Raw genomic sequence first — 19722 nt, forward strand, 5'->3', positions numbered from 1 at the left:
AACAGTTGTAGGACAGTATATAAGGAGGATAAGGATTTTGAAGTTGACTCGAAATCTGATAGGTAACCAGTGCAAGGACTTGAAAACAGGTGTAATGCATCCCTGATAGGATTCTTGCTGTCATATTCTGAACATATTGAAGATTGCTCAGTGTGGATTTAATTTCCTCAGTGAACAGGATGTGCATTTATTAATTCTAGAAAAAAACTAGATTTCTCTAGTTCTTAGTTTCTCTAGTTCCCTTTAAAATAAACTATTATTCCACAATGCAGAGTATTACATGGCCAGTATTTACACATGATATTTGTGATTTAAAGAAATTAACACAAGCAGCTTTTGGAGATTTAAGTGTTGGCTGAGTTATTGCAGGATAAAAGACTAGAGATGTTGGCAAGAAGAAGATAGTTTGGGGAAAGCTGAGGAATACACTTATAACAAGAACACTTCCTAATGGGGTTAGGCATACTTTTGATGAAGATGATGAAGTTAACAGACTATATGTTTACATAGATACTGAAATAAGGATTGTATTTTAGATTATGTGTAGTTGCTGGCATTGAACTGTGTGTTGGATGCACATGAATTGAAGGAATGGGCAAACATAGCTGATGCGGATCCACAGAGCCAGCATATTAAGATGTTTATAATTAGAGGCAAGTTGTTTAAATAACTAGGTATGGATACTGATGTGCAAGAGAGGTGGAAAGGCTGTTTCCTTAAGCCAGCAGTATAAAATATTTTATTCTCAGTGAGATGCTGCCATTTCATAGTGGGTTTCTAACACTGTGTATAGTTCCATCCACACAGTGCCTTTACTTCCATTTCTAATCTCTTTATCCAGTACAGAGGATTTGGAGCCTATCCCAGTAAGCAACGGACACAAGGCAGAATACACCCTGGACATAGCGCCAGTCCATCACAGGACAGACAGACACAAACACACACACACCAGGGCCAGTTTTCCCATAAACCAATTAACTTACCAGTATGTTTTGGAGTGCGAGAGGGAGTCATATCACACATATGGAGAAAAACCATGTAACCCAGAGAGAACATGTAAACCCCACACACACAGGATGGCAGGAATTGAACCTAGGACCCCAGTGCTGCAAGATAGCAATGCTAACCACTTTGCCACCATTATAAATGGATGGATATCTTAGTTATCTTTCTAGTTCACAGGTTTGCATGCATAATTTAATTTTGAAAGCCACTGAGACATCAGGTACTACTGTTGTATTTATGAAAAAGAAACAAAACAAAAAACATACTAACAACTGTGCCATCCTACTTAGCTAATACATTTTATTATTCATAAACAGTTAACATTTTTAGCAAAATATTTTGAATTATATTTAACCCTATTTTTTCTTTAGTTTTGTATTTAACTTATTATATGATAGTCAGACTTAATGTATATTTGAACAATGAAAATATATTTTTACAAGATTTTACATTAAGCACTTAAAATTAATATGGTTAATAATAGTAAACTGTAACATGCTGTAACAAGATCGGTTAAACTGCGAAGAAAATGCTTTCAGAGAAAATGTTTCAGGTGTGAAGAACATAGATCTCCAATGCAATTTCAACCAAACCTGTTCCCACACACCCTGCCCCCATTACCATTAGAATATACACAAAGCACTCAAATCTTTCGAGCTAATGATCAGGTGACCCGAGAGAGAGCGAGAGAAACACCAAGGGGTGCGGAACCAGGGAACTATTTACATGGAAAATGGGCGATCTCCCCAGACTGTCCGCCCGTTTCACTGTTACCTGGATACCTCTTTATTTAGAACTCACAAACACTGATTTTTAGTTTAGAAGGATTCAAGTAGGGTTTTAGATGAAAGGCAGCGACCTTAATCAAGCCCAAATCACAATTGAACCCATTCAGAGCCTACATTACATTTTAGCGTTTCATTCTGAGCAGAAGACCCTCACACCTGAAGAAGGGGGAGGTGTTTTTCGCTGGAAATCTCGCCTGCTTCTACTTTACAACCGGAGTGCTGGCTGTGACGAATTAAACCGGTTTTACAAGTTTCAATCACAGACCATGTGACATGGGAGTCAGGAAACTCCACCGGATTTGATAACGCTATAAAAACGCTATAAAATAATGTGACTTGGCACAGAACAAGTTTACAGCACAGTACAATAATAAATGCTGACCATGACTTTAGAAGCATAAATTGCCTTACACTCAATTTAAACACAAGCTGTCTTTAGCCCTCTAAGCTGGTTCATACAGAAATGTAGAGATCCAGGCTCAGAACACACAGCTTCATTAGCGAATACATATGCAGGACAACTAGAGAAGACGTTTTACAGAGGATGGATTTTTAGAAACATCCCATCAGTGACATCACTGAAGTCAACTCCTAGGTACTGTAACTGTCGTGTGGATAGTTTCACAAGAATCAGACAAAGGTTTAAGCATCGCTTGTTCTAGATAAAACTGCATAAAAAAAACAACAACCCATAATGTACTTCTTTGCGGCTCTGTTTGCCCAAATCATATATTCACAACGTGAAATCTAGAAAATAATATTACGTAACCAAAATCCGCAATATGGAAACAGAACCTGTGTAATTGTTGATAGATGATGTACTCGTAACATTTTTTCAAGACGAACTACAACATTTAAAAAATGACTTGTATGTACTTGATATCTCTAATCAATCCACGGGTCCCAGCACGAAACGAAACTAAAACGCATACCGTTTCGCGCTTCTTATTAGTTGCTCAAAAGTAATTTGACGTGAGCAGTACTTAAGCACTGTAGTATCGGTGTTAAGACATACCTCTCAAATACTGTAAATCAAGTTAAAAATATCTCAAGACAGATTCTGGTCATAATGAAACCATGTTTCGTGTATGTTTTCTTTAAAGTACCGAGACCAGCCATATACTGTATGTTTATGTTCCAAAATTAATATCGTTTATGGCCTTCACACGCGTTGCAGTATGCTCCTATTCTTTTTATGCTCAGCTACTAAGATTTCCCTTCAGTGGTAAAATTAGATATGAATAGTCAATACTTAAACGGGCACAGTTAAGACATTAAATATACACATACATACTGTATACAGTACAGTTTGCATACGGTAATATGTTTATGTTCCTAAATCAATCTCTTTTATGAGCATGTGAAAGGCATGGTGAATCACTGTACTTTGCATGATTGGAAACAAATGCGTGATTGCGAAATGCTGTGGTGTTACTTTTACAAAGATGGTCAATGAAAAAAAGAATGTTGACCAGGGCAATACTTTGAGTTTACACTTACAGCTTGTCCAAGGTCATTCATTATTAATACTATTAGTAATATCTTCGTTAAAGACTTTGATGGCCACAGCTCAAACATGAGAGGTTGAGCTTTATTAGCTCCACCTTGCGGAAATTCCGGATACTATTATTTTGCTTGTCGTATTATAGGAGAATTTACGGTAACTCGCGGTATTTACCGGTAGCTTGCGGTAGACTGCGTACAGCGTACCGCAAAATAATGCGGTATCGCCCGCGCATTTTGAATGGCTGCATCTGTACATAGTAGTCTAATGTGAAAGCTTTTAATCCAATGGAACCAGGCTTCATTCATGGCATAGCTAGGCTATGCATTTTATATGTTTTAATAAGATATAAATAAATGTTTTAAGAAATTTTTTTATTAGACAGAGGAAAAAAAGATTAAATGAATATGCCATTTCAGTAACATCTAACACAACAGAAGTGCCACCTATCGATCTGTTTTGAGCAGTAAAGTGTTGAATGTGGAATGCCAGAGAGAACTGTAATATACTGCAATTTGCTTCCATTGGCACGAATTGTGATGCACATTCTAGCAGCACATGTATAGAGATAACTGCTGTAAAGGAGGTTCCATCAAAAATTTAAAATTCTAATCTATTCGTTATGGGCAAAGATATTAAAAAGAGAAATTAATCAATAATTATCATTGTAGCTCCATTTCATTTGGGGATTATAAAAGTAGTGTAAAATTCTTTAGAGAAGAAGAGACTTTGAATGTTGTTCAGCAAATACTACTCATACGGCTCTTACCTGTTCTCCAAAGGACTGTATCATAAAAAAATGAAAACTCCATTTCTGTGTGATGCTCCAAAGATGCCCATCCTCTAGGTGCTGTCACATATATATATGACACATACAGAGGGACTTGGACTGTGAGGAAGGACTGTGCTGAGTCCCTCACCTGGCATGTGATACAGAAACATATGTTAGAAAACAGAAAGGCAACAGAAACTCATCCTGAAACTAGGATCTCACCTTCCCCCTTCTCTCAATGACAGATTTATTTTCGTGTAATCTTCTCTATTCTCGTGCAGGTTTCGGCTTCACACCTTTGTTCTCCCCCCTCCCAGCTTTTGTTCTCCTGTGCTATTTTATCTTTGCTGTCTGCCCTGTCTTTCTCACACCTGAAGAAGGCTCCACAGCAGAAACGTTGTGTTTTCTCTCTTCTCTTTTCAGCATGGAATAAACCTATTACTTGTTCCTATACATAAGTCATTTCATTATTTGTTTTCATATTCAAATTGATATAAAAAACACATTCGTTTTTCAAATTAGCCACATATTTTGTAAAAGACAAAACTAATTCCTTTGTTTAAGACATTTCTTCAAAAACATACTCTAAACACTCATTTTACTAATTGACTGAAGATGGTTGTTGGCATTTTACAGTAAAATGTACATTAATAAAAGGAATCAGTATGGATGTTTTCACCCAATTTGTCACTTATTTATAATAAATTAAGAAATGTGGATTAAAGGAATATTTTGTAGTGTTGTCCCCAGAAGAAAGTTACAAGGTGTGTACCACTAATTATTTAATATATGATTTGAAAATTCTGCTTTAATATAGTAATATTAATAGTAATATTAAAACAGGTTAAACATTTGTTTGGAAAATGTTCTTCCTGTGAAAAGATTCAAAAGCTCAATCAAGCAGGCTCTCACTGAGTCTGCACTGCAACTCATTCAACTAGAAATGCACTGTTTGTGTCAAAATTAAAACCTAGTAAAACCTAGTGTGTTAGTAAATCATCAAAAGAACCTCATTACTTACAAAAGCAGATGTGCAATGTTATTATCAGGAAAATTAACATATTTGTAGTGAAAAGATAAACATGATTACATTTGTTATGCTAATAAACACTTGTAATCAGCAGGGTGTTGACTGTAAACTTCACAGGTTAGTAGTTTGTACAGCATATTGTTGTAAACACTTCAAGCTATGCAACACTTGCTTTGCATGAGGTTGCAAAATGAGTGTTGTGGGATTCTGCACCATTACTTTCATAGTTTCTGCAAACACATACCTGCTCACTGATCTCTGTACTGTATACTGTATACCACACAATGTCCCAAGCTCATCCCACAACCGTTTCCTGGGCCTCATGTCTGGTAACAGCCACATTCTCTTCTCATAAGATAAACCCAGCACAATGCAGACACATTTCCATAAATCGCTACAAGTGGAATTCTGTAATGACTAGACACTCTTGACCTGATCATAAAACTTGGAACTCCACCCTGTCAGCTGTGGTGCAATGTCATGAATCATGGTCTACCAGACTGTATTTTCCTTCAATTTCTTGTCAGGGTAGAAACTGAATACAATACAACAAGCCAGGATCAACATAGAGAAAAGGCAAATTTTGGTAGCGGAAAATAAAAACAGAAGTATATTTAATGTACACACAGTAGATGGGAGTGGTAGCTAAATATAAAAACGTACACGTATTCCAAATTTTACGCCTCAAAGTCTTTACCTTGGTGACTTACAGTGGGTTATGGAAAAGTTTTAATGTGGTTGTTCTAACATTATAAAGTTGATATACTGTACTTCATAAAAAGTTATAATGATTTTCTAAGAATAAGTAGTAAGAACACCACTTGCTGTTATTGTAAAAAAAAAAAACGTTGTACTGATTTAATACTACTTGACAGTAATATTAATATGGAATTGTGTAACTAAGCAACTGAAAACGAGTGGAAGTTTTGGAAACATTTTGACATTAGTTTTTATTCTCCTTGCAGTGGTAATGAACGATGGAATGCTCATGGACCATAATGTAGCACGCTCTGCCCAGGTGGTTCAAAGCCAGATCAGACCATTACTTCTGGTTTGTTTCTTACATAGCCGTATATATAAAAATAGTTCACTATTATAGCTTGTTGTGAACGCAATGTGCCTCTTTTCGGTTTACATCCGAATTGAGATCTATATTTTGTCTTAATCCAAATTTCAGCAACCAGGAATCAGCCAATAATTTAACGTTAAATTTGAAACTTTAAGCTGTATATTGTACTGTACAATACTGCACTGTCCAAAAACTTATTGGGAGGTTGTTTCTGGCAAAATTGGCTCTGGTGTGAGTGTATGTATGGATGAATTATTATAAGTGATTTTTTCATGATTAAGAAGTTCTTCATGGAATTCTTTAAGTTAAAAAAAGAAGGGTTATTCTTACAATTGCCAGTAACCGGAGGACAGCTTATCAATATGTTGAAACTGTACCATGACAGTGAAGACAGATGTGTTACACCTTTTAAGTGAGTCAGTGACTCACTCTGTTGTTAACTGATTTTAAATTTAAATGTAAATTTATTGGAAGGCACTCTGTTTTATTAACAGACACTCCTACTTACACCTGTGTCGTACAGCGATATAGACGTGGGTAATGTCACCCCCATTAAACAATGTGCTTATCACGTAAATCCTGCTAAACTAGAAGCATTGCAGAAGGTGATAAACTGTACATTATATACTGGAGTGCATTTGAGTTCAAAGAAGGAAGTCTGTGAAGCCCCCCTGTTTATTGCTACCAAACATTGATGGGACATTACGGTTCTGTACAGATTAACTGTATAGAAACTCCACCAGACAATGGATATACTGTTTAACCATAAACAAGGATCGATCTCCTGTTCCCTTTTGTAATAGGTTTACTCCCTGGAAATCAAAATTTTCACAAATTGCGATCTCTAAAATGCCTGTGAAAGGCTCTGGGTAATTCTTCGCAGTTATTGACACCTAAAACATAAGAAAGCAAAGGTTATGAAAATCGGAGATAACAAATGACTCTGAAAAAGATACAAGAAGTTTGAAATTATTTTTAATAATAAATTAATACTGTTAATAATGATCAGATACATTATTATAGTTTCAGTGGTCTTTTTAATACCACTTTGTTATTCTTTATTATAATTATAATATATACGATTTCATTTTAAGGGTTGTTGTAAAGGCTTGTGTTAAATTGCCCCACTGGGATGAATAAAGTATTTTGAATTGAATTAAACTAAACCGGTTAAAGTGGTTTTTACTCCCACTGTTGACAGTATTCACATTTGTTCATTCACATTTATATTTCATTATTAATATCATTGGACATTGAATACATTGTGATATGTAAAAAACTATAAATAATTGTTAATATAGTGTACATAATGTTTATTTTATTTTTTAGAAGAAAAACTTGTCCCCTAATTGGGAACTGAACTCGGATCTCAATGAGTCAAAGAAAAAATAAAATGTTTCCAAAGAAAGTGGACTACGGTAATACTACCAGCTATATAAATATATTAAATTTAGATCCTTAAATTAATATAGTTATTAATTTCTTTAGTTACGCGATTCCATATTATATTCCCTATTAAGCAAATTCTAAAAAGTACACATTTTTAACTGCAGTAATGACAGCAAGTATTCCTAGAAAAGGTTAAAACATAGCTTTTTACAAAGTATATAGACCTAATATAGTCAGAACGAGTACATCAAAACATTTTCAAAATAACCACAGTGACTGAGTTAAAGAATTTGATGCAAAAAATGTTTATGATGAAAATTGAATACTGTTGTGTACTTTTTATTTAAGCTACCACTACCAGCCATATACAATATGTATAATATATTTATATTCTTAAATTAATATAGTTTATGATGATATGACGTTCAGAGACGTTATGCTCCTGCTATTTTTATGCTCAGCACCCAGACTTTCCCTTTAGTTGTAAAATTCCGTATTAACATTCCATATTAAGTGGATTTATACATGCACATTAGAGAGATCAAATGAAGCAATAGTTTAACACCCACTAATGCACCACAAGTCATCTTTGGCCAGTGAATCATGTGCTGCGGTAACCTACAGCCCAAATCCCATGATATGGGGTTTTACCGCACATTTTGAATGGCTACATCTGTAGGATCTTTGTGCTTTCATTTCTCAATTTTCACCAGGCTGAACATTCAAGAGCATAAATCACCTTATCACTTGCATCCAATTAACCCACTAATGATATAGCTTTGTGCTTATGCAAGAAGTCAAAACCATTCAAGTGCATCACTGTAAGCCTTGAATACTCAAGTATTAAAAATAATGCCAAAAACATTTAATCAATATACAAACTATTTATTCTCTATAAAAACATACAAGCATAGTGTGAAAAGTGTCTGTTGATGCTTAGTATATATTTTAATGCAGCCTGCTAAAAATGGAGGTCAACAGCATGTGAATTATTTCATTCTTTGCTTTGATTTTTTAATGCTTTGACATTGAGTCTGGTGTTCAAAATATAATACTATTACATTTATACAACTTAAAAAGATACTATGCAAAACCAAACAATGCCATATATACCTGAAAGTCAGCCGTAACAGAACCTCCACAGACATCAATGAGCTCTGTCATGTCATAGTAGGCATCGAAGGTCCAGATGCAACTCTTAAGATTAAGGTGTTTATACAGCTGGATGGTCTTCGGTTCCCGCACAGTGGGATCAAACTGGTAGGGTCTGTCATAACCAGGCCCAAGGGAAATGCTATCATAGGAAAGGTTATCAAGAAACCCTGTATCTGAAACAACACCAAAAATAGTTAAAAATGTTCATATATCTGTTAATAAATAGAAAGAAAGAGTATAGCAGTTTGAAACTGGGTATCTGGTATTAGTCTTGTTAATACTAGACTAGTATTAACTAGTCTAGTTAAACGACACCTGAAGAAGGCTCCATGGCCGAAACGTTGTGTTCTCTTTCTTCTTTTTTTCAGCATGGAATAAACCTATTACTTGTTCCTTTGCAGCCTACGTATGCTGACGCAGCTACCCACCTGAACTACTTAGTCTAGTTATAGCCTTCTACAACATGAAAATCTGACAGGAAAAAGAAATAACAGATTTTCTTAGAGAAATCAGGAAAAACCCAGATTACTGACCAATGAATTATAGCATAATTATGATTCAAATGAGAGGCAATGATAGACCTGGATGTAACAGAAAAGTCACACACTGGGTTAACTAACTGTGCTAGTTGCAAAGTCATATGGATCTTAACGCTTTTCTACCAGCTGCAGGTAAATAAGGTTTAGGTTTGATGCCTACCCTATGCTTAAGTTGGACATACTAACAGAAAGACTGACTAAGTCTAAGTACATCTGCCTTAGACTTAACCAAGGTTTATTGGCAGGTACCATTAGAAAAGAGTAATATTTCTAAGTTTGATTGTCTCCTAAATTCAGCAAAATCTGTGTAACATATCAGCCATGGGTCACCAAACCAATGCCATTTTTACACCATCAGTGATTTACAACTTTTTTGCTACCTAATTTATGTTTGTGGTGATTTTGTTGACCTGTAGCTGAATTTCATTCAACAGTACTATTGATACGCAGCTCTGGGGAGACTATAGTTTGGTTGTTGAGCCTTCCTGTAGAGTATGTACACTCCAGCCTTCTGTGACACCTACAGTTCCTCTAGGTAACAAAGTCATGTTACTTATGTAATGATACTCTTTCTGAATCGGTCTTACCTTTGTCTCTGGAGTGTTCCTCTGAATCACACTTTAGAGTATTATATTGTTTCTACACTTGATTCACTAGCATAATCTTCATCTTAGGGGCACTACCATACTCTCTCAATTTACTAGCATGATTTACTTTCTCTAGTTGCTACCATGATTTACTTTCTTGAGTGACAACTCCATCAAAACTGTGAGATTTTGTTTTGAGTCTATACAAACCTCTTCTTCAATATTTTCTCATTTATGTAATCCCCTCTGTGATTATTTGGTGAACATGTTTTCCCTTTCTTCTCTCTCAAGAAATAATTCTCATGTCATTTGCTGAGACTAGGATTTTGAGTGCTGAAGGTAATATACCATAGACTGTTCCTTTTCTAACAGATCTCACTTAACCTGAGCTTTCAGTTGTTTTGGGTTTAGTGAGGGAATTGGACTTATTCTGCCTCAAAACTGCTAGACTCATTAAATGGGTGTTTAGCTAAATCTCCAGCATCAAGATTTTGTCTTTTTTTTAGTGCATATATTTCTAATTAAAAGTACTGAATAAGCACAGAGAATGTCAGTTTACATCTGACAAATGATCTCACAAGTCCCAGTAAGCATTTTTCCTGGACTCTCTTGCGCTAAATTAATGTTAGGTCATCCAACTGTACAACAATCAGGGTTAGTTGTACTGTTGTAATATATACTTTAGATTTTGAACCAAAGATTGTCAACCCAGTCATTAAAGTACATGTTAAACTTTGAAAAACGTAAGAATGTAGTATTAGTTATTAAGGCCATAAAACCAAAAATAAACGTTTTATTATTGTGTATTGTTCAAAATGTAGATTTAAAACCGTTACTTCTCTATATGTCTGCATAAATGGTGTAATTTAAGTTTTTTTCATTATTTTAGATTAATTCATTCACATTCTTGTCCCAAAATACAGTGCATTTCATTTCGGAGAACAGCCCTTGATAATGTAAGCCTCTTGTTATTGTGCCTTGCTCACCGGAGATACCCTGAAGGTCTTTGAGAGTAACCAAGTTGGAACAGATGTGCTGGTGTCTGTAAATGGACTCTGATAGCAGGAAATGCAGGTTATGCAGTGGCATGGTGGAGACCAGAGGCAGCATGCCATCTTGGTGAGGGATCTGCACAGAGATGTGAATCCTGCAATTAAGATACAGATTTAAATATAATCACTGATGTACTGAATGTTTTGTTTATAATTATTTGTTATGTTCCTATTTGTTTCTACAAATATGGCAATGTAACACTGTGAACACCAAGTTATTATTAAGAAATAACACACAAAAATACTGTTTTGAATGAAGCAGCACCACTGAAGAAAGAATTATATTAATGGAAATATGTTTATACTTCAACAGCCACATTATGGTGGTTTTATGGTAAAACCTTTTACAGCGCCTTCCAGATTTATTCATACCCCTAATGAAATAGGAACACATTATATAACAGATTGGTTTATGGATTGGATGTATCTCACTTTAAAATTCAAATAATGTTAAACTGTAATCTGGATATAACTTTGAACAGGAAAAAAAGTGAATTTTCTTCTGAATTTACAGAATTCCAGAAAAGAAGAAATTTCCATTTATTCACACATTTAAGTATTCTTTTAAATTAAATTCAGCAAAAGAAATCTACAATAACATTATGCTCTTGTGCAGTTAATGCATCTGGAAAGCCTCTGGAAATATATAGGGGCCTCTGAAGGTTTCCTGTTTCCTTTGGGTATAAAGGGAGATAATGAAAAGAAAACATTCAGAAGTAGCATAATTATGGATCAGATCAGATCAGAAGATCAGAAACCTATTTAAAGACTGTAGGAAAATGGTCATTGACCTCCACAAGTTGGAGGACGGCTATAAAAGAATCCACAAAGATTAATCTAACACTTTTCTACCACCAACACTATCCTACAATCTTACAATCTACCACTTTCCAATAACACCTACCACTATCATGGGGCTGTTTACCATTAGATTCTGAAGACCTCGACAAGATAGGGGAAGCCATGAACTGTAATATGTGAAAGGACCTTTTGGCTATGTACCTGTTTATTTCTGATAAGTAGCTCAAGTTCAGCCAAAAATAGCCATTCCAACATGACAACAATTCAAACCATACATCCAAATTGACAAAGGAATGATCAAGCGCACCCAAAATAAATATTATTGAATCATAGATAGTCTATGATCTGTGTGGGTCCTAATGCCCCTTTATAGTGGGGGGACAGTATACTGTAGTGGGTGCCAACTTTTGGATGAGACTTTAGATCGAGGTCCTGACTCTCAGTGGTCATTAAAGATCCCTGGGCATTTCTTGATAAGAGTAGGGAGTTATCCTGGTGTCCGGGCCAAATTTCTCCCCTCGGCCTTTACTGTGGCATCCAAATCATCCACATTTATGATTGGCTTGCACTTGCCCTGCGATGGACTGGCGTCCCATCCAGGGTGTACCCTGCCTTGCGCTCGTTGCTTGCCAGGTAGGCTCCAGCCTCCCACAACACTTTATGGTATAAGGCGGTTTGGTAAATGACATGACATATATAGTATGTCATAGCATACCAGAACACCTCCGAGGAGACACCACTGTCAAGTGGCATCCTATTTGGGAAAAACTGACGTATAGCAGGAGTTTCCTACCATGGTTCACGTTGAGCAGGTTTTATAGTTAGTCTTTAAATCAGAATAAGAATAATGATCCAGATGCAGTGTTAGAGACCCCTAGTGTAGAGTATGCCTGTTCACATACAACCCACAACTCACTTATTTTTTGCTTTTTTCTTACCTGTTGGGATGTTCCTTGTGTTTTACATCCAAATACTTCAGAGATGCAATGAAGGACTGTGCCTGGAAACCTCGTGCAGTGCCAGATGCAACAGGTGTGTGACAGATAGAATTCTCTGTTCCAATGGTGACAATATTACTCCTCAAGGGAGTCCCAAGGTGGCCAGCCTTATCCACTGCCTGGGCTACACAGCGCACATGGAAACGACGACTGAAATAAATGCTATCCAGGACCTGAAGAAGCAAATAATAAGTATTAATACCAAAAGCTAAAATTAAAAGCTGACAGTGTTACTTGAACTTAAAAACCCTTCAGTAACAAATTTCACAGTTATGTTTTGTGAATTACAAAAGAACACATAATATATAATTTATTAAGGTGTGTTAGTTTTTTCAGTTGTAGACCTATTTTAACCAAAATTGTTTTCGTGTACAGAAAAATGTTTTACCAAATACTCTGTCAGAAGGCCAGTCATTAAGCTGCTTTGCTTCCAAGTTTTTTTTCAGTAATTATTTTCTCTAAACCAAACTAATCAAAATAAAAACCTGACTCCTATTAATGTCCTATCTTTACTTTTATAGAAAAAAAACTCTAACGACACAAGAGGCTGAACTAATTCCCAGCCTCTGAAGAATAAAAACAGTTTAACTGAAATTCTTTAACTCACTTAGCTCTCAGTCTTCTCTTTTCAAAAGCCCTTTGAATGGAGGCCTTTCAATCTCATTTTGTGACTACACCTGCTTTTTTTTCAAGTTCTGGAGTGGCTTCTTCCAACAGAAGTCAGGGACACTTCAACTGAACCTCCAGGTCAGTAATATACAGATGCAGCCATCAAGGCATGGTAAAACTCACATCAGTGGAAAGTACACTGTTGTATACTACAGTCCTGTCTGGCATACCGCTTTCAGTTCTTCACAGCTCAAAACAGGTCACAAGATAGAACTTGTGTTACATGATATGTTACTGAAATGGTAGCATTTATATTTTTTCTTAGTCTAATAATAATATTTCTTGAAAATATACTACATTTTTTATTTTATATAAACATAGCTACTGTTATAAAATGAGCTTCATACTTCAATTTTTTAATTTGCTTGATTTCACCAATTTTTGGAAAACAAGGAAGCAAGGAGTGACTATAAACTAATCAAAACTGCAATTTTTAAAATATTGCAATTTGCCCTTATATGTTGAGGTATGCATACTCAAAACATTTTAATATCATTTTAACGATCACCTGCAAAATAGTGGTGTAAATAATTGCATCTAGATGAAGACAGCCTGCAAGAATGCTGGTAATAGTTGGATATCTGAGGACATTAGTTATTAATTGTTTTTTGTCCTTGTATTAGGCCAACCTGTGGAATTAAAAACTACATGCTGTTTTTTATTAAAATCCCAAATAAAATTGTTTTCTAATTTCTGTTTATAGATAATTAATAAGTCTCTATGTACACTGTATGCAATTAAAAAATAATTATATTATTGCTATACAATATTGCAATATACAGTATCTCATTTGGAGTTGTGGTAGCAAAGTGGTAACAAAAACCTTTTCTCAACAATGTAATCATTGTATTGAATGAAACTGTTTGTCACTAGTATGAATAATGCATGAGTAGCACAGGAAAGCACTAATATGTTAATTAATACTGTACCAATTTGTGTGACGACCACATAGTTGCAGTACTTAGGATTTACTGCACCGCACCACTTTGCAGTTTTACAGAGCATCTGGGCACAAAAATAACGGGAGCATAACGTCTCTGAACGTCATAAATGATATTAATTTAGGAATATAAACATATTATATAAGCTGTATATGGCTGGTATTGGTAGTTTAAATAAAAAATACACACCAGTATTCTACTTTCTTCATAAACATTTTAAGCATCAAAGTCTTTCATTTGGTTACTTACTCTGGCTATTTCGGAAAAGTTTTTATGTGCTCCTTCTGACTACATTAAGTTCATATACTTATAAAAAGTTAAAATGTTTTAACCTTTTCTATGACTACTTGCGTGCCTTATCCCAGTAAAAAAGCATTCTTTTTAGAATTTCATTAATAGGGAATATAATATGGAATCACATACCGAAGAAATTAAAAATTATATTTAAGGATTTATTTATTTTCATATAGCTCAAATTATTACCGTAGTCCACTTTCTTTGCAAACATCTGCTTCAAACATTTTGCCTGCTCTTTTCAGTTATAGCTTAAGTTTTCAAGCGACATTGTGGTGTAATGTCTTTGGCGTGTTACTCGCACGTTGGAGGTCAGGGTTTCGAACCCTGCTCCCGGCCCGAGCTTTCTTTTATCAAATAAACATTTCTTTGAAAAACTAAAATAGTAAATATTATGGAAACTCTATTGAATTTTTTGGTATTTCTTAAAGTCCCTCTGTATTTCCTGTTTTCACACAGATAAGAATAAACTACATATGCAAATCTTTTCACAGGCAGAAAGATGTTCTGTGCTCTTACCACAGTACGCATTGTTACATTTTTAAGCATCAGTCGAAGCATTCCGTCTGTCAAAATTGTAAAAAATGTTGCCAAATAATAATGGTGAAACTGTTACCTGTCCTGGATAATGCGGTTAGAAAATAGGTGGATTTACACTTGTAAGAAACGTTCCAATTTCAATGCGATATGGAAGATATTATTAATAATAAATGACCTTGGACGGTCTGTAAACTGAAGATTGGGGACTTTGTCTTTTCTTTCCAGCTTGGAATTAACTTTTACCTACTAGTATATTCCATTGCAGCCACTTTATGTAACGCAGTTCCGTACTTCTCACAAAGGCTAGGAGTGTTACACCCCGCTGTGTAATGTTATGCAGAATAGACAGTTCTGCCAGTTCTGGGGGATGGGAAGGAATTTTCAGTAGCATGCTCTGTTGTCATTGTTGCTGTTTAACATAAAGCAGCTAGCAATCAAATGTCCTGATTTTTTTTAACACTCGTTTTTCTATTCTGTAGTTTTAAAACGTGAACAAAGACGTGCCACATGCATACAGCGTGATGTTGTATAGTTTAAAAGCCACTACAGTACAGCTTGTGGGAAATACATTTATTTGTACTACATCAAAGCTTAACTCGTTCAGAGTGCCTGACATTACAAACTCCGAGCGTTTCATTGTCTACTGCAACAGTATCGACAGCAATGTGGTTAAAAGGAACATGTCAATATATTTCCAAAATAATCACAAGTGAACAGGTTGAGGGATGCCATATATCAAGTGATGTTAAATCACTACATTAATCTTTTTGCAATAACAGCAAGTAATGTTCTTACTACGTATTCTTAGAAAAGGATAAAATGTTATAACTTTTAATGAAGTGCAGAATATAACCTTAATAATGTTAGAACAAGCACATTAAAACCACTGTAAATTACCAAGTTAAAGACTTTGATGCATAAAATATTTATGAAAAATAAACATTATTTATGATGAAGGTGAAAGGTTGTGTACTTTTTTCCAACTGAGCAATCTTGGGTTTATAAAATATACCAACTTTTTAATGTTTAGTGTTTAACATGCTGTAATATACAGTTTAAAATTATCTAACTTAAATTTTTAATTGTAAAAAGATTGTCCCTCAGCAGTGACCGGTGACAGTGACCAGTGACATGGAACTTTCTGGCGACAGCTCAAATGCTGTACGTGAGATGTTAAGCTTTATTAGCTCCACCTGGCAGTTTTACAAGGTACTATTATCCTATTTAAAAAAACATGCGATATGTTGCGGTATGAGGAGGTATACTGTATGCAAAGGAACAAGTAATAGGTTTATTCCATGCTGAAAAAAGAAGAAAGAAAACACAACGTTTTGGCTGTGGAGCCTTCTTCAGGTGTGTGAAGTAGGCTCCATGGCCGAAACGTTGTGTTTTCTTTCTTCTTTTTTCAGCATAGAATACACCTATTACTTGTTCCTTTGCAGCCTTCGCATGCTGACGCAGCTACCCACCTGAAATACTGAGGAGGTATATTGCGCAACGTCCACCGCGTTATAACGCAGCATACCTCGCTCATTTTGAATGGCCGGATCTGTACCTATAATTATTTATGTAATGTTCTATATATCTAAGTTATCTATATAGACAGTAGATTTCCAAAGGGGTTCATACTTCTATTCAAATTGTTTTAGTGGGTGGAAAAGGAATGTCATAAAAAACTATTTAGGTTTTGATATTTAATGCCAACACACTTACCCTTAAAACAACATAGCAACAATAAAGCTTATTACTGACCTTGTGGTTTACGCTTGAGTATGGTGTGTTGTCAGTCACAGTCTCAAATGGGGATCTTGCCCCACTACTATCAGTAGGAGCAGCAACTTCCCAATTGAAGTGAACAGAGGACTGGTTAATGCCAGCTTCATCACAAAGGTCCTTCATGAGGGAGAATTTTGGGTAATGTGGGTCACAGGGGGTGACACAAATCAGAGGGTATCCTGGAGATGGAGAATTCTTACTGCTTTCTTTTGACACCTCTTGCACACAATCATATACAGACAGAGACACCACCTGTGGACAGTGTAGATACATTACATAACCCCAGGGGTTCACATTTCCAGTTTCAGGTTAAATAACTTAAATTTGTCAGAACATTACTATAAAGTTCTACAGTCATGATGTTGGATATTTAATTATCTGTTTTTGTCACAACATTAATCTCTCCTTGTTTCTTTTACAGCTTCCACAGTCCTATAGTTCATCACTCTCTTAATACTCTAATGCATATTCAAAATGTTCTAGTAAAAATATCTACTCATTCCATAACAAATGTATGACATGGTATCAGATGTAATTTAGTAATATAAGCCACTGTAATATATGCAATTTAAATGTCTTATTCATTTCCAGCTTCAGTAGTCGAGGAACAGAGCATAAAATAGGCAGAGAGAGTGGAAAAGGAGGAGTCTGCAACACAACAAGGGAAAGAGACAAGAGAAAAAAGAAAGAAAGAGCTCTTTGACCTAGTCATCAGAAAAGACAAGATTGGAGTTAATTATATGGACCATGTTAGGAGAGCTTGCTATTCTGTTGTTCTTATGAACTTTGATTTCCTGTGTAAAGAATCCCTCTGTTAAAAACACCCCCTGTTGGTTATTGGGTGGATTTTTAGAATACAGTGATAGATTCCCATTAATTTTGCAATATCTAAGTGTGCAAAGAAAATGATTTAACCTCAGGTTTTATTCTTTTTAGTTTAGAAAGCAGCTTATCACTTGGTTTTGCCTTTGTAGGCATTATATAAGAGTCTGGGGTTTTTCTGAGTGGTTTAGAATGTTAGGCCCCTGGGATGCATTATTTGTACATTTGTACAGAGTGTAACTTTTTTGTTGTATGTATGTCGAGTGTTGTTTAATGTGTGTATTATTATTATATTTAACCAAGTTTGCCTAAATTATAACTATTTTCACCATAGCTGTGCCAGAAAACAAAGAACTCATGTGCCTCTAATTATACAAACCGCTTGGGTCTATTCTTTGCTAAAATCTTTACAAGTTGAGGGTTATGATTATTTAAATTTACATATTGATTAATCCCCTTAGTTATTCCTGATATTTCTGAAACTGAGCTCTTACAATAGGTGGGGCTGGTAGAATAAGACTTCCTGCAGCCTCCTGATCCAGAATAGTCACTGTTGCCATCGTGATTTCTCCCAAAACTGCCTCTACTGGATCATCAGGACCAAGAACCACTGAGAAAGACTCATGCCACTCCTGGTCCTCATTGGACAGAATTTCAACTTTGAAGAGGATGTGATCAACACCTGCAGAAGAAGAAAGAAAATCTTGAGGTGCAAATCTGGTAAACAATTCTGTGAAAAAGAGTATGTGTACTATATGACATGATAATTATGGAAACAATGCTTATTTTAAAAAAGTGTGCATTCAAGATGGTCCATCTATACACTGATATACTAATTTCCATATAAATGAAGATTTGGCAGTAGATAAAAATAGTACTAACCAGGAGTGAACCTGAGCAATCTGCTTTTCGGATTGTAGTCCATTCCAGATTGGGCTGACCCATCTCTAGTACTGCAGCGCACCTTTGAAGTGCGGTTCTGGTCCCCTTTCCGAATCACTTTGATAATCAGCTCTGCAATACCATCTGGACCTGAAGGTTCCTGTACCTGATATGATGGCTCCTCAAATTCAATTGTGGGGGCTGCATGGCAGATAAGGACAATTAAAAAAAACTTTGTAACAAAACATTTTTAAAAACATGGAATGCTGTGATCTTTTTTCATGAAATATTTCATATACTGAGTTTTAGTATTGCACTTCAATTATCATAAGATGCTTAAGTATGCCATACACATTATTTTAGTAGTTATTTAAAGCCTTAGCATAAATAAGTCTAACTTATTTATATTGCCATGTAGTGCTATCTTAGTAGTATTTGTTTTTTCTTAAAGTGTTTTACGGTACTTGAAGACCATCAATATACCACAAATTATTTGATGTCAGATCATCAAAGAAAAAGCCAAAGACTTTAACTATTTAAATCATTAGAATTAGCCCCAACTTCTGGATACAGACTTGAAATGCTGCTCCACTTCCTACCGTCCTCATCATTGGTGATGGTGATGGTGGCAATGTCATTCTTGCCCACCCTGGCTCCACTCCAGTGATTCCCCAGGGGATTGCCCAGATGCACCTGGAATGCCTCCTCTGGTTCAAACACTGAGTCATCATTTAACCAGATAGTGCAGTTCTTCACCTGACAGAAAATATTGTTACAGCTTTGGGTGACTGATAAGTGTCTCTTAGATCTTAGATAAGGTTTGTGACACTGGGAAGGGTAAACACTTCTAATGGTCAAAGCAGAGAGGATGTTTGCTGAGGTCTGGGGGGGTCTTCTGAGCAGAAACATTAGTAAAGTTTATTTTAGTATGCCTAGGCAAGTTGTGGATTAATGACTTGCAAAGGAGCAGGACAGAAAGACACAGTATAAGTTCACATTAAGAGCACAGGAGATGTAAAGACTGAGATCCAAGGTGATAATGCTGGAGGACAGGACAGGTTTTGCTTTGAATGCTTTTAGTGAAAAGGTAGAGGTATGTGAGCCTAGTG

General features: G+C 35.6%; 1 protein-coding gene across 1 annotated transcript in view; it reads right to left on the minus strand.

The window, feature by feature from the left end:
- Positions 1-19722, minus strand: part of fras1 (Fraser extracellular matrix complex subunit 1) — a 352881-nt gene that overhangs the window by 17915 nt on the left and 315244 nt on the right. Inside the window, exons 59-66 of the mRNA XM_088911421.1 lie at positions 19213-19369; positions 18614-18814; positions 18226-18413; positions 16886-17161; positions 12630-12862; positions 10825-10985; positions 8671-8885; positions 4067-4217 (exon numbers count right to left, since the gene is read on the minus strand). Of these exons, the coding sequence (XP_088767547.1) occupies positions 4067-4217; positions 8671-8885; positions 10825-10985; positions 12630-12862; positions 16886-17161; positions 18226-18413; positions 18614-18814; positions 19213-19369 (1582 nt within the window). The remainder of the gene's footprint in view (positions 1-4066; positions 4218-8670; positions 8886-10824; positions 10986-12629; positions 12863-16885; positions 17162-18225; positions 18414-18613; positions 18815-19212; positions 19370-19722) is intronic.

Source organism: Atractosteus spatula, chromosome 3 (genome assembly GCF_055471065.1).
Source record: "Atractosteus spatula isolate fAtrSpa1 chromosome 3, fAtrSpa1.hap1, whole genome shotgun sequence".
Taxonomy (NCBI): domain Eukaryota; kingdom Metazoa; phylum Chordata; class Actinopteri; order Semionotiformes; family Lepisosteidae; genus Atractosteus; species Atractosteus spatula.